We start from the raw sequence: 16,314 nt of genomic DNA, 5'->3' as shown, positions 1-16,314 counted from the left end.
GATGCGTTCCGGCAGACTCTGCGTAAGTCGAAATTTACGTAAGGTGAGCATTTGCGTCAGTGCTTCAGATTTCGACCGGTGCAGTGAAATTCTCAGCAGAGGAATGCACGGTAAATTCTCGGTGAAGTTTCATTCAATTCACTGCGATATTCATGATCTCTTCTGCGTATTCTTACGTTATTACATACAAAATCAATAAACATTAATATAGTCTGAGAGTTATATCTCGAGCATTGCCAATCAAAATGTGCAGGTAATATTATTCCCCGAGTTGACCGATCGCGTGGACTCGGGAAAGTACGGTATCTCAACGCTACATTACTAAACTGAATACTTAAATTGATTCATTATGTTATACTGCGATCTAAGGGCCCATCGAATGCATTGCTAATTAAAAGTGGCGACGCTAAATTGCACGAAGCTAATTAAAAGTGAGCTTTTATTCAGCCAACTCAGTCATTAACGTGCAACAAAGTTCTTGGGGAAAAGCTTTCAATGACGCAATATTCATTTACATTTGCACACAACATGAGAGAACGAGAAAATGCAGCTTCATAAAATCCAAGAACCCTACAGGTAGGGTTCTTGATAAAGTCTTTGCAAAATACAACACGGTAACCGCCAGAAACATGTAAACAAGTATGCAATTAATATCGTGCGTCAACTTTTTCTTCACTTTTTCGCGGCGTTCATTGCTAACACTCAAAATTTCAATGCTGTTACGTGGGTACTAACCAATTCTTTTCCGCAATAAAGATTTCTGCTCGAACTTCATTTTCTTTTAATTCCACAGTTGGAAACGGAGTTCGAGTGTGCATGCTGTATAAAAGCTTATGGTTTCGTAGCAAGGGGTGAGCGCAACCACTTCCATCGCTAGAACTGCAAATTTTCACGTTGATTGCTGACTTGGGATTTACAAGCGATTTTTCTACGGAAGTTAATGAAAATTCCTTCGAGGAATGACAAAAATGGGTCACTTTGTTATGTTTAGCACGTAAAAAACTAGATAACTATTCGATATTTTTTCTACCATTGGTTATACGAGCGAATATCTACTTCTTCGCACTTGCATTCGAAAATTAACGTAATCACTTGAAATACGGTTATCACTTACGTAAGTACGGATTTACGTAAGTCGAGGCATACGTAACTCGGGGATGCCTGTATTTTAATTTACAGTACACTCCCGATTATCCTGGCTAAAGATGGGGAGAGACGGCACGAATAATCCGAAAACACACCTTTCACCGCCGTTCACGCGGCAGGTTTAGAAATATTACACATACTGCTTTGCGTGGCTTTAGCGCAGGTTTGAGGCTCTTAACCGGTTGTGGCTTCTTGGAAGTCCTTTCTCCCTCGCGTTGCCATCCTTGATGGACCGCGAGGGCCTAACACGTAGTACCATGAGCCTCGGTATATTTGCCATGAGAATTAAAGAACTCGGATAGCGTAGTGGTCTGCGCAGTGGCCCAGAAAGCCAAAGGTCCATGGTTCGATTCCCAGTCCAGGGGAATTTTTTCTCATGGCAATTCTTGTATATCTCCATTACTATGTTCACCCATGATAAGTGTGTGAAGTTTATTTATTTCTTACATTATCCTCAATAGCTCATTGATTTTTATTGGTGTGAGTTTCAGTGTTTGAATATGCTTGTCTGTTTCAATAAAATTGAAATTATTCTGTTTATTGATTTTAACTTTATTTCATTGTTTCCATTTTTTATGCATAGTATCATTTGGTTTTGTTAATTTATTTCAGCGTTTCAATTCAAACATACTGCAGAAATTTAACAAAACAACTAAAAAAGATCAACAGTGTTGCTGCTGTGCAATTGGCTCGAGGGATCGTTCCCTCTCAGTATGGTTGACTGCTCTGAAACGTCCATTGGTGGTCATAAGGGAGCTGTTTACAAGTTCTGTTCTTGATCTGTCATGGAGTGTTGCTGGATTGCAGCTTATGGCATGTTCTTGGGATGGCACTGTGGCTTACGTTGAGTTCTCGGATGAGGAATTGGGTGTTCCACTTACTGCTGAAGAGAAGGTAATAAGAGATCTGGAAGGGCTTTTATTTACGTTTTTGCAATTGTATTGTTATTATGGAAAGTTTGCAGTGTTTTCATTTTTATTCTCTCCCAGTACTTAGCTTGTGTCTAAGCCTCTGTAGCCTCTCAAATTCAATAATGTCTTCATGTTTTCCATCTGCTATATTCATTGATCTAGTTGAATCTTAGAAATTGCCACCATTGCCCATCATGACTCCAAATATTAGAGTTAATATTTCACCAATTTAAAATTGTTTTCTGTGCCCCTAAAAGGACGATTTAGCTAGAAGAATGTATTTTACTTACTCATTGTAATAGTGCTAGTTCCCGACCCTATTCACGTTGCTTTTCAAAGATGTGTAATATTCAATTAATAACTTAAGTATGTATGTTTAAAGTGCATTTATGAGGCTCTGGCTGAATTCTGGAACATTTCTCAAGTTTTGATCCTGACTCAACTCTGTTGCCATGTTGGTATTAAGAGACCTCACTTGTGTTCCAAAGCTCTCTCAGATTATGCTCTACATTTTGTTGAGTCCAAACTCAAATGACTCGCTAAGTTCCAAGATGTCTGCCTCCATGGGCTCTCATTTTTAAAATGGAATATCTCTTGTAAAAATAGTTCCCCGTGTGATATTTTATTCCAGTTATGTTTTGGATGAGGAGGAGACCATGAGTGATGAAAAATGAGGTAACTGTTTTATTTTTTAAATTTTACTGCTGAAAATTACTCTTAAAGTTACTCTTACGTCAAGTGAGTTGAGACGAAGTTAGTTTCAAAAATACAAACTCAACTTCAGTGTCAGGTCTAAATCACTTGAGGTAGAGTGAGGACTCAAGATTGAGTGAGGTTCTTGAAAAAGACCTTTAAGCAGGCTGTCAAGAGATAAAGTCTCTCTCTCTCTATCTAAGTCTATCTCTCACTATTTCAACCCATAGGCCAGTTTGTATAGGTGAACTTATAGCTCACCCTGGACCTTACCATAGGCATCTGCTTTTCAAACTATCAAGGTATAAGGGTCAATCCCCACATAGGTTTATGAAGATTCTGAATGATATTTTGGTCATTGAAGACGTTTTGAGGTAAAACTTCTTCTAGAAGCATGCTCCATTTATTGAATGAACAACAACCTCACCCTGAATTGCATAGAGAAATAATGGAACAATCAATCTAAAATTCCTTAATTTGACTTAATTGTGTTGTAAATGAAACAGCGATCAGAGGTCAAAATCATCTTTATCAAAACTTATGTAGTGGCAGTTACAAAACCTGTGAAACCAATGCAGCAAATTGCATTTTAGGAGAACGTGTGTTGTATGAGCAGTGGCTGTCTTTTTTCAGATGACCCTCCATGAGAGGATGTATGGCAAGAGCTTGGCCATGTACTGGCAGGGGGGTGTGGGTGGAGCGGCAGCACCCACCATGACAATTGTTGAGAATCCAGAGTTGTTGGCAGTGAAAGAAGAGGCAGACAAGAAGGCAGCAAATGATGTGGCAGCAGCAGCTACAACAACGGGACCAAGTGAATCTGGGAGTGAGCGCCCAACCCAGGCCATCCAGCAAGTCCCACCCAAAGGCCCAATCAACAAGCAAATAGAAACTCGGACGTCAGATGGGAAGAGGCGGATAACTCCAATGTACATCCCTGACACAGGGTGAGTATTTATTCGATCTCTCTTTTAAGTTCCCAATGTTCATTTCCACGCTATATAGGGGTTGGATAAAAATTTTCTTTTACAAAGTTCAAGTGAAAGTTTTGACTGCAATATCTAATTACCAAAGAAGCCCATCATAGCAATAGGGTAGTTTCCTTCATCAAAGAAAACAAAAGGCATTGATTGCGAATCATTGCCCACCATTAGTGTATTCATAATATACAAAATATTTTGTTTATAAATCCCAGTTTGGACGAATTTTAATGGTCAATTTTAACCTCATTTGAAAAATATCCTGATTGGCAGCCTTGCGATGCCACTGTACGTAACATCAAAGGGGCGTAGATACTGAACGAGTTGTCAGGAGTTTTACATCGTCTGAGATTACCAATGCATGCACGTGGCACGGAGCTCAGGGAAACATCTCTTAATAATGACTTATTCAAATTGCCTGTGGTCGGAAAATTTTCTTATGTATGAAAGGGTATTTATAATCCTTTTTTGAGCCAAGCGCTACCTACTAGCAGCCTGCATGGTAGCAGCGCTCATAGCCTCGCACCAAGGTGGCCTCACACAGTGGCAGCCGGAACCAGAATGCCGTCACACATGCTTTTCCCAGCATTCATACTTAGCCGTCACATTTTCGCACGCTTGAAAATTTTCGCTTTTCATTTAATTGCGAAAAATAGATGCTGTCATTAAAAAATCTAAAAGCATGAAATACGTACTCCAGGAGTAACAACCTTTCGATTTAGACAATTAAAAAAATAGGAAACCACCCTCTTGCCAAAGATCTGCAGAAAATCAGTCATTATTACACTAAGTCATTATAGCTGATATCTATAGAAAAGTAAGGTGCAACCTCGATAAAACGACACCCCACGGTGCACCAATAAACACTCGCTATAGTGAATTGTCGCTTTACCGGAGGTGGTGCAAATAATAGCCAATATACCTCATATTACTCCTTTATTTTTATTATCTCGCTTAGACGTGTTTGGTGTTTTTTAGGCCATGGTGTGTTCCATCAAATGCTTTCTATTCATGCAACTCATGGACGTGCGGGTATCCTGACGACTGCTTTCTGCCGCCCGAGGAACAAAAGAAGATCAAGCATTCGCGAATGCTAATGCCACAATATTTTCACCAAAATTAACTACTTATTTATCGAACGACAGTTTACAACATAAATTTGAGCCTGAGCACTCCATTAACTTCATTTCTAACAGATCGCTAGCAATTACAGAGATTTAGGAGTCTTGGTGTAAGTTTTTCCGGCGGTGAAACCCTCGCTATGGCGAGAGCCAACACCAAAAGGGCCTCGTAAAAACGAAATTTTTTACATGCTTATTATAGGATCAATTGACGGTGCATCGGCTATATCTCGTAATAGTGGGGGTCTCGCTATAGCCCGTACTCGCTTTAATGAGGTTCCACTGTATGTCTTTTTCAGGTTATGAGGGCCCAGAAAGTAGAATATTTGATTCCATCCAGAGTGAAATGTGCCATGAAAAAATCATTACGCTAGGGGGAACAAAACTTAGAGCTCTAGAAGTCCATTCTGGTACCACTATAAGCGATCCTTATTATCTGATTGTTAGTTTCAACAATCGTCACATTACATTCTTCCACTCCTTTTCGTGTACCTTGCAGTGAAACTGAGGTTATTGCTTTAAACTTGATCTGGGATCCAAACATAGTTGTGACACAGATGAAATTTTCAATTTCTTAATTTGCATTTCCTATGAGTTCATAAGCTTTCCTCTATTTTTTCTCATAGTTGACTCTCTTCATCTAGGTATCATCCGTGAGTCTCTAAAACTGGCTAAAGTCATTCCTGTGTTTAAGAACTGCTGCTTAATACTTAAGGCTGCACTAATTATATTCTTACAGCCCCATTGCTATTCAAAATATCTTCAGAAAAGCCTGATGAAATATATTAACTATAACTAGGGACCTTGATAAGTATCAAGTTTGTGGAAATGCTCTTGCTGCTTACTACTGGTTTGCGAAATGAATGTAGGCAAGTGATTCAACTTACACTCTTAAAATAAATCTTGGATTTTAGTCCAATTCTATTCTTAGAAAATTTCAATTTATCAAAGCCAAACTCATCCTCTCTGGATGGCTATGCATTAATCAGGTCATATCATGTTATATTATGTTTATTATTGCAAAAATAATGTGTATTATCTTTTATTACTAAAATTTTGGTTTTACTTAAAACATCACATTTGTTCTGGGTCAATTTATGGTACACAGTAATTCACTTATTTCTAGCACATTTAAAAGAAAATTCTTTCAGTTTCTGGCTTAATTCAAGTTTTATTCATTCTAATAATGAATTTAGTGTGTTTAGATCTGCTATTATTTGATGCTGATTCTTGGAAGCTAATGTATATTTTGTTTAATCAATTTTCTAAATCTATTTTTCCAAATCTATTTCCCATCTATAAGGGATCAGCCACAGCCTTATGGTTCATCAAATTCGCAGCAGCCCACGTTCAGCAGTTCATCAGAGCCAAAGAGCCGCATTGTCATTGAGAAACGGGATGATGTCATAGTGCAGCCCAACGTCTCAAACTCCTCGCAGCATTCCTCAAACACGTGCATGAACATTCTGTCCACCAATGCCACTGCCACGTCACAATCAGGTGGGAATTCAAGAGGCATGACAGTTGCAGGCACAGTGGGAGAAGATGGGACGAGTGTAGCTCAAACGACTCCCACAAAATCTGTAGTCGTGAATGGTGCGCATGAAGGAGGTGTTGGGGAAGCAAAGACACCAGGCAGTGAGGAGTATAGTAAGCCACAACCTACGCCAGAGTCAGCTGCAGCCAAGCAGGATAGACCATCAACTGCGTTAGTGTTCAGTTCTGTGGAAAGGTAATTTAAAATGGTTTCAACATCTTTACAGTCCTAAGATTGGCGTGACAAAGCTCTACACTTAATTCATCCATCAGTTAATGTTTCGCACTTAATGGACCTGGTCTCCAAGTTATACTCATTTTCCATTTTGATGGAGTTGGAAAAATAGACACCACTTTTTCATGTTACAATCTTTCCCCTTCTACTCGGCTAATCCCTTTTAAAATTCACTGCCTCAACCCTTTGGCTTATAAATTGGTGACGTTACTTGCTCCTGCAGAATGGGCCAGCCACTTCTCCCATCCTCACAGCAGCCTTGCATGGTTCATCGTTGTTTACACTTTTACTATGGATTTTTTCCCTAAATGGATTAATGAGTGGGTAATCAAGTCATCATTAGATCATGATAAGTGGGCTGCAAATTTCACATTTCTAAGATACAAGAGAGTGGCTGAATGAAGTTTTTTTCATAATATATCTTTTCCTTATATCTAATAAACAACCTATTCCAACGGTTCATTTCTGTCACATTCTTTATCAACAGTGACTCACCTAAGGGTCACATCTAATTTCAGGCAACACCACATATTTTACCTTTAAAGTATGGAAGCTCAAAGTTTTATGCTGCGAACTTCTTATTTTACTGTACAACAACAACCATAGGAGGAAGAAAAATAGGAAATTTACCATAGTATGGGGTGGAAGTCTAGTGTGACCTAGCAGTGAAGAGTGCTCCTGTAAATATGTTTATGTGTAAATTACAGTCATCTCTCTATTATCCATCTCCCAGTAATCCAATTGCTAATCATTTAGGCTTTCTTTTTCCTGTACAAATAATGTCTCTGAGGATAGTCCAACGGTACGAATTATGAAACTCTTTATAAGGTCATTGTATCCCCATAAATTGCATCTAAACACTTATGGCAATATGTATTTCATATTAATGTATGCAAAACGTTAGGTTTTTGGTTTACTTGCCAATTTACGCTCAATATTGAGGAAGTATTTGGCTGCTCCCGAGAGTAATAAATAAAAACTTGATTGCATATATTTTTCTTATTGATCTTTGGGATTAAAAATTTTATTGTGTACATGTGCAGCACAAACCTTTCTATTGCAAAATTCTCCCGAGTTTGAAGACCAGTACATCATTTGACTTAAAACAAAGTACACCATATTTAAGTTCGTTTATTCCGCTTCGACTGATGACATTCAAAGTATTTTGATGTTAAAAATTATTTTATCATGAACTTAGAAAGTGAATTTCTGTGCATTTTCTGGTTGCTGCATGGATGCATCAGATTTACAGCTTTGCAGGAACAAATTGGAATGAAGTATCAAAATCTCCTTCATACGTTTTGTAGCAAAAGGCTTTCATAATAGTTGAGAAATTTCATGGTATTACGTTCATCAGAGGAAAAGCTGTTGATGCATGTATAAAAACATGTTATTTCCTCTTGGCACCCGATGAAATTGCCATTTTGACTGTTGTCTTACCCTAGAGTTCTTCATTAAAAATCCACTAACGGTATGTATGTACAATGTACAGAAGATACAAGTTAGTCAACATCGTTTTACATTTATTTCGGGCTATGAAATGACGTGAAATTTCCTTGAAATATTTAGTTGTCTTTAGTGGTAGAAATTGTTTTCTTCCCTGATTCCCCCTCGTAAATGTCAATAAATCATTTTCCTATCTCATTTGTCTTGAAAATGTAAGGGATGAACAGGATATTATTTTCTGATTCGTCCCATGTTATAATAAGTACTTAATTTAAAATTTCAAGAACAATTTGTTGATCATCTTTAGTGAGAAACCTGTGAATCGTTTGGCGGTGAAGCGGAAGGCCACTGATAGTCAGGATCGGACTCCAGTGACATCCCAGAGTGGTGTTGCACCTACCACTACTCCTGCACCAAAACCACCAGCCAAACGCGGCCGCCCTCCCCTCTCTGATCGGGCTCCAGCCTCCCAAGCCAACTCTTCACCAAGTCAATCTCAACCGGTAGGAGTTAATATCTCTGTAAAAACTGTAAATGTTAAGCTCCCAAATGATTTATTATTTTTATTTGGAAAAAAATAATCCTCTGTAATGGGTCAAACCCTAAATTCCGTGAAATCGTGAGTCCTTCATTTTTATCATACATAAATCCTCTTATTTTCATCAAATGCAACCTCGAAAGCCCTATCCTCATTTTTGTTGAATCCGAGCCTTATTTTTATATAATGATAAAAAATATAATATTCCATCCTTGTGAATTCCCTAATTCTCTGCAGTTAATTATGAGCCTAATGCATTATTTAAAATGTCTCTGCTACTAATAATATAAGCCATATGGCTGCTATGTCAATCTTATATTTGTTTAATTTGAGCTCTAAATATGAAATTGGATGGATGGATGAATATGTATGGATGTTATTTTTTTGTGAAAACTGTAAAATATAGCAGTATAAATCTAACTTGACTCAAAACTTGTTATAACAAATTATAGGTCAATTTGACTTGAGTTGAAATGTAGTGTTTGCACAGAGTTTTAGTGATATTGTTTTGGATATTCTCAGTGTCTGAGATTACTATTATGGCTTCACCTCTGTTCACTTCATATTCAATTTGAAGAGTGCATCTGGGAAAAAAGGAGAAGTTGATGGGAAGGACGTAGTAAGTGCTCCGAGGGGACCGTTGAGGACATCACTTCCGAGCCATCACCTGCCAGGAATGGGCAGCCGCACACAGCAGCACCAACCCCCTGCTGCACCAGAGGGTGGAATCTTCCTGTCACCAATGCGTTTGGAAAAAGGGACCATGTTGCAGGTGAGTAATCCCTCGTGGGCTACTACTGTGATAGGCAATCCAAAAAAAATTAATTTACCTCAATTTATTTGATTAAGTTATTATTATTTTATTATTAATTTAATTGATATTTTTTTTTTATTATTATTTTAACCCTACCCTGTGTGTTCATTCTGCTATGCTACTCCTTTGTGAAGGAAAATCCTTGTATATTTCATCCAAATAGCTCCTTCCATTCTCATGATTCCTGAGACAAAAGGGATGTTCACCTATAGAGTTTCAACTCAAGTTTCAGCAAAAATGGGCCACATTTTACCTGTGCTTATATTTATAATCATTTGCCTCCTAAACTTAAAAGTACCTCAGAATTAGCTAAATTTAAAAGGCAATTAAAGTCTTTTTTCCTTGACGATGCCTTTTATAGCATTGATGAATATCTTGAACAATAAATATTACAAGTGTATGAATGTTATGTGTTAGTTTGTGTGATCTTATGTAATTTATTATTTATGTTTCCCTCTAATTTGTAATGAGATAGTTTTAATTGACGCTTTCCAATGTCTCTAGACCATTCATAAAGAAATACTATGTTATTATTATTATTATAAGTATGAGAATGGTGATCAATTAGATTGATTAAAACAGTGAATTTGTGGTAATAACAATAATTATGTTGTCTTCATTTAGATAGCTAATTTATGACCATGAATGGACTAGGAGGGTAAACTTAAAAGTAAGGTCTCCATATTTTTTTGCCATTGATCATGACATTTATTTACGTTGTTGGATACATAACTGTTAAAGTCATGGCTTCAGCTATACATCGATGTAGAAACTCAAAGATTGAATTTGAATATTAAATCATTACTCGAATACCTCAAATACTAGAATTGCACAAAGCTTGTTAAATGTTATTTTTCTATTTTAAACATTTTATCTATGGCACTGCAGGAACAAGTGACTTTGTATACATTCGCGTGCACGGGTGCAAAGTTAAATACACCAACGGATGAAGTTCGCCATGAAAAAATATTTTACTCCATTTTATTGAAAATTTTTATCATTTTTCAAATTTGACAAGTCATTGCAGAGCCGTTGTTTGGCATAAAGAAACAAAACTGGCATCAGGGGAAGGCTTCATCGTTGTATTCTTGGAATCGATGATGTTCTTTCCGATGAGTGGAATGGTTCGTAAGCAGTAGCTGAATGCATGAAGGAAGGTGCCCTTAAAGTTGCTTTTTTTGGCCATTTTCAATTTTTTTTTGGAGAGGAATTAAAGGGGGAAACCAGGGGCTTTCCGATTTTTTCCCCCATCATTTTCAGTCCCCCACGTCGAACATTATCTATTCACCACTTTTTTCTACAAATTTGATGTAGTTCGTCAACTTTCCTGAAACGGCACTGTATCCACTCAATGGTAGGAGTCCTCTACATTGCCTCCGAGCCAACTACCAAAGACGTGCATGCGACAGTGTATGGCACGAAATTCAAAGTATTTGTGGTATTCAAGACTATACTTTTAACTAAATAATTCAAGATCTTGAACATCGAATATTTTCTAGTATTCGAGGTATTCAAGTAGTAGCAGATACTATTCGCACATCTCTACTAAAAACACCTGAAGCATGATTATGATATCTTGTATGGTGTAATCCTCCAAATGCACCACACGACCCCTCCCAAAAATTCATCTGTAAACATCTCCAAAATTATTTTTCCTGGGTATCGGGTTGGTCTTGTGGCTAAAGTGCTATCTTCCCAGCATTGGGGCAGGGCTCAAATCATGGCTGTGGTGGAAAATCATTAGAGATGCCGATTGCCGGATCCCTGCCCGAGTGCTTAGTGGAGTGCACTAGACGTTCATCACTCTATCGGTAGGATGGGACATTAGACCATGGTCTTTTCGTCATAACCTGGGTAATGCCAATGGTGGATTTCTCTCCATCCTTCCCTAACGGTGCAAATGACCTGAGCTGTCTGTAACCATCCCATTCCTGTGTCTCTCCTCCACGCAACCCTCATCCTAGGAAAAAAATATTTTTAGCTAGACCTTACTTAATGTATCAGCAAAAGTTAAAAGAATTACTCTTGAATAAGCATATACACCCATGTCTCGTATAGCGCAATTTCGATTAGCGCAATTTCGATATAGCGCAAATTCGTTCCTCGGGGAAACATTGCAACGCAGGGTAGCCTAATCAAAAATCTTAAACGCTCTCGTGATAAAACGTGAACTTGCGCAAAAGTACACACAAAATTTCTATCGTTTTACGCATATTAATATTATTGCTTGCCTCAAATCTTCTTTTTTGTTTAAATATTAATCGAAATCCATTGCTGTGCAATGGTCAAAAGTACTACTCGTCATTTTGTCCAGATAGCCGGCCTACCGAAGTAATTTATCTTGTCTCCTTAACAGAATGATAATAAATAATTAAGATCGTTAATTAAGCGTGGGGCTAGTGGAAATGAGTTTTTTTTTCAGCAATACGGTTGGAGACGTATTTTTGCCGTCATAGGTTATCGGGCGATTGACTTCCAGGTAGAGGGTCTATGCTAAAGCCTTCAAGGTCATCGGCATTCACGGGGGAGAAATGGAGCGGTGGCCGAGTGGCGCATGAATAGCATCAACACATAAAAGGGTCCGCTATAGAGTCTCAAACACAATGGCTTCGTTCCCTCCCCGCAGTCGTAGGCCTTCTGCGTCTCCGGAATACAGTTCAGCAGTGGAAGGTGATATAGATAGAGCCATACAGAGTAAAAACCAAGAGAATATGGCAAAAAATAGGAATGCGTGTAGAAAAATCAAGAATTTATCAAGAAAAACTATAAACCTAGAAGAGGAATTGAAAGAGGTCAATTGCTTTGAAATTGGAGAGCGTCAAAGCGATATTGTGCGGAAGTTAAAACGCATGATGCCTTATTCTGAATAAAGACGAAGCTAAAACATCAGTGACCTCAGCCGCACCAACTTCAATCAAGCGGTCTACACATACGGAAAGTTCATAGTGAATCATTACAATAAGACGAGAGTGGTAATCGCTCTGAGACATTTAGTGAAAGCTCCGGTTGGTTCCAGAATTTAAACGGCAAGCAGGTGTTTTCAGTGCGGCGATATCAGGTGAATCTGCAAGTGTTGATAGCGCAGTACACCGCAGCATTTTCTGATGAACTCCAAGCTGTGATTGAAAGTGGCTCCTTTCCCCCTCAACCAGTTTTTAGTGTTGACGAGACGATATTGTTTTGGGAAAGAATGCATTCTCGTTCATTCATTTTCAGGGAAGGAAAACCTGGGTCAGGTTTCAAGGCATTTAAAGACTTTCACGTAGCTACTAATGACTCGGAGGACTTCAAATTAAAATGATTTATCATTCATAAACTCCGCTAGCTATGAAATGGCATTCAAAGTAGCATTTCCTGTCATTTCGATGAGCGACAAAAGGGCCTGGGTGACACACAATAGTTGTTTTTAGACAAGTTTGAAAAATCGTCAACTGCCGGCAACGCATTACGATCCCCTGAGATAGCAGATGTTAGCCCACCCGCACGACAGGAGGAAATTTCTAAAGCACGTAAGAATTTTTTTTAACGTGAATAAAAGTCTTTGAATGCGTGCATACTATATTTAAAGATGTTTTAAACTACAAACATTCATATAAATAATATTTTCCAAGGCTTTTTATGGGAATATAGATGTTTTAGAGGAAATTCAATACCCAAGACCTATGCTACCAGGAAGGCATCCCTATCTATCCAATGTTAAAACGCTCTCGTATAACACAAATTCGTATAGCGCAAAGACCCCAAGGAACGCATCCCTTGCGCTATACGAGACATGGGTGTATATGCCACCTTACTCATGTTTTAAAATTTACATTGATTTTCAGATGTCATTGACAGATGTCTGCTTTGCTTCATCCTCTTATAGGTTGCAGGAACAAATCGGTACTTGGAGCTAGAGAATGGTATTGGAGCCCATGCTGTGAGGTTCAAGGAGCGCACTGCAGATGGCTACAAGGTGCTGTGGGAGATGGCTCTTGGTGGTTCTCGAGTGGCTGGTGCATCAGTGGGGCCCAAAGTGGCTGCTGTGGCGATGGAGGATGGTGTGATGCACGTGTTTGAATGTGGCTCAGGGTCATCATTGAGTGGGGTGGGTGGTTGTCGACCATTCCCCCCTGTTGTGCTACCTGCACCTGCGGCTCGACTGAGCATTTCTGGCTCATTCCTAATGGCAGTTAGCACAACTGGTGGAGTGTCTGTGTGGGATACCAGCAAGAATAAAGTAGTGATATCGAATGTTTCCATGATGCCCATCATGAGAGCTGATTCAGGTAAGTAATTATGAAAACTTAAGTTGTTTGTATAAATGCATAATGAGGTACCCTCCTGTTCAAAAAAAGTTAACACCCGGGATCTGAAAATTTTCTAAGTCCGAAGTTGATACTGATGTGACGATGTAACTGAGGGCCATCCTAAAGGGACAAAAAACCTGAGAACTTTAAGACCATTTTCATACGAGACGGCTGCGGCTAGTCACCATTCATGGCACGACTCCGTGAAATGCAGAAAATCATCTTGTCCTAAAGCAGCCTCAAGGTGGCATTGTGTGTATTTCAATCTGTAGACAGTGCTGCACCAGGCCAGATTGAAATGGATACTGTGGAGACCATGACAGCACCGTGCCGTCAACAGGGCGACTCGACTCGTTTGAAGCCATCCTTAAAGATCAATGGCTATTTGAAAGCACGGCAACATACTGTAGACGGCGGCTGGCGAAAAATCGTCCCGTCTGAAAGCAGCCTAAAGTGACAAAAAACGTTCTAACACCTTGCCAAACAAACCCATGTCATGAGGGCCCCCTTGCATGTAACAGGATGGAAAGGAGGGGACAGATTGCATTTCTCATGGTCAGAAGTAAATGTGAGATTGCAAATTTTGCCAGGCCCCAAACACTCAGCATTCCCCGATTTATCTATCGGAAAAATGAAATGTGTATTGCAGGGGGATCGGCCCATTTTGGGAGTCAATTCTTTTCATTTATTGAGTATCGTTTGCCTATCTATTTTCTGAGCTTTTAATATTTATTGAAGTCTTTGTGTATGTAATTACATTGCATTGGTAATATAAGAAAGAGACTAAAAGACAAAGAAATTGCAATGCCCTGCAGCTCAATCATCTGTAGTTTTTGCTTGTATTGGTTAATGATTATTGATAATAATTATTTATGATGATGATAAGTACTGATTAGTGATATTGGTTAGCCAACAGTAATAATAATTTTTGTAAGAGAAAACCTGTCATTTGAAAAATACTGAAGAATCGTCCAAATTCCTGTAAGGTATCTTTGAATCCATTGAATAATGTTGTCTTGATCTCGAAATATGACAATCACCCATTATTTTAATCTTTGTATGAGAGGCTAATTTTGGCCCTGTTTAATTTTTTTATGGAGGGTGATGGCAACTTGGTGAATAGCAGCAGTCTCTTCTCACCCTTTCAACATTTTACATTCTGTGTGTGTTCTCTTAGTAGATATTTTAATAATTATTTTGTCTTTCAGGACAAAAGGTTACCATCCTCAGCTGCACTTTGATGCAGAATGGTTGCCCAGTGGTTTCTCTCTCAACGCGCAAAGCTTTTATGTATTCAGTTGACCTTGGCTCTTGGCTGATGCTAGGAAATGCTGGTGATCCAATTCAGCAGTCATCGTCTCACCTGACATATGTCCGTTCAGTTGAGAGAGACTCAGCATCTCTACCTCTTCATTCTGTTCAGTCACACATCCGCGGGTAATTAGTATTAAATTATTTTTTTTTAAATATCGATCTATTTTATCTCCTAGGGATGGATTGGTTTGTTTATTTGGTTTTTAGCAGGGTTCATTACAGTCAGGGGAGTCATGGATTTAAAAATCATGACTGGCAGTCATGGAATTGTCAGGGAAAAATTCTAGTGGCATTACAAAATGGTGAAGATCATAGTTGAATGCACGGAGTATTTCTACATTCTAGCAGTAAAGTGGGTATTTTGTTGCCATCCTGATTGGGTGGCATCGCCTAATTGTATCTACTTGACTTTATTTCTTAGTATTCTTAGCAGCATTTTTCCTTAAAATCTCTATGTATGACTGCTTTGCAATTGGTCTAGAGAAAAATATCTGGGTTACACTTCTCAGAGAATTATCTACTGTTACTCTATGAACAGCAAATTTGGTTTTACTTGTGGTGCCTCATGTCAACTCAATGAAGGCGTAGCGATTCTCTCTCCTTTCCCTTCCGCCCCTAACTTTAACCCTGGAGGCATCGTTGGGCTCTTGCTATGACTGCACCTACTTTTCTTTTTCCCTACCTTCTCGCCCACCCTCACGAGTTGTGCATCCAAACCAAACGTCTCGGGCTTATTCTAAGAGTCAAGTGGGGAAACCCCTTCAGGCCATTCCTGGGCACCCAGTTTTATACTTTTGGATTAAGATAAAATCAGGGAAATTTTAAAAACTTCCAGCCTGGAAATAACAGAAAAGGTAGGGAAATTGAAAATAGAAAGTTGGTTTGAACCATGTTACTTTCCTCTGGACCTTTATTTTAGGGCGAGTCAGAACAGAACCTAAAAGAAATTGTGCCAAAATACAGTGAGTCCTCGTTTAACGTCACTTACCGTTCCTGAAAAATGTGACAATAAACGAAATGACGTTAATTGAAGCATAATATCCCATAAGAAACAATTTAAAAAGTGAATATCGGGTCCTGGACGTGAAAAAATTTTAGCGTATCATATCTGGGGCATTTTTTACGATGGGAATGCCAAACTATGGCATAAATACGAGTTCCTGTCTTCATCGACGACAATATCAGCAGTGATGTAAATCCTTCTCCATTTTTGTATCTTCCCGCATTTGCTTTTCGACTTCGCTATGGTGGTCGCCCGGGCGAGCGTCGCCTGGGCATCGTCATCGCTGAA

The 16,314-nt window shown here is 38.8% G+C and overlaps 1 protein-coding gene across 3 annotated transcripts in view; it reads left to right on the top strand.

Annotated features, from left to right (window-relative positions):
* Positions 1-16,314, top strand: part of LOC124156177 (protein HIRA) — a 37,668-nt gene that overhangs the window by 16,752 nt on the left and 4,602 nt on the right. For all 3 annotated transcript variants that reach the window (XM_046530553.1, XM_046530552.1, XM_046530554.1), the window contains exons 8-14: positions 1,759-2,040; positions 3,384-3,697; positions 6,155-6,583; positions 8,376-8,571; positions 9,184-9,378; positions 13,286-13,688; positions 14,918-15,146. In XM_046530553.1, the coding sequence (XP_046386509.1) occupies positions 1,759-2,040; positions 3,384-3,697; positions 6,155-6,583; positions 8,376-8,571; positions 9,184-9,378; positions 13,286-13,688; positions 14,918-15,146 (2,048 nt within the window). The remainder of the gene's footprint in view (positions 1-1,758; positions 2,041-3,383; positions 3,698-6,154; positions 6,584-8,375; positions 8,572-9,183; positions 9,379-13,285; positions 13,689-14,917; positions 15,147-16,314) is intronic.

This window comes from Ischnura elegans, chromosome 3 (genome assembly GCF_921293095.1).
Source record: "Ischnura elegans chromosome 3, ioIscEleg1.1, whole genome shotgun sequence".
NCBI lineage: Eukaryota > Metazoa > Arthropoda > Insecta > Odonata > Coenagrionidae > Ischnura > Ischnura elegans.
This window is presented reverse-complemented; position numbering and strand designations above follow the sequence as displayed.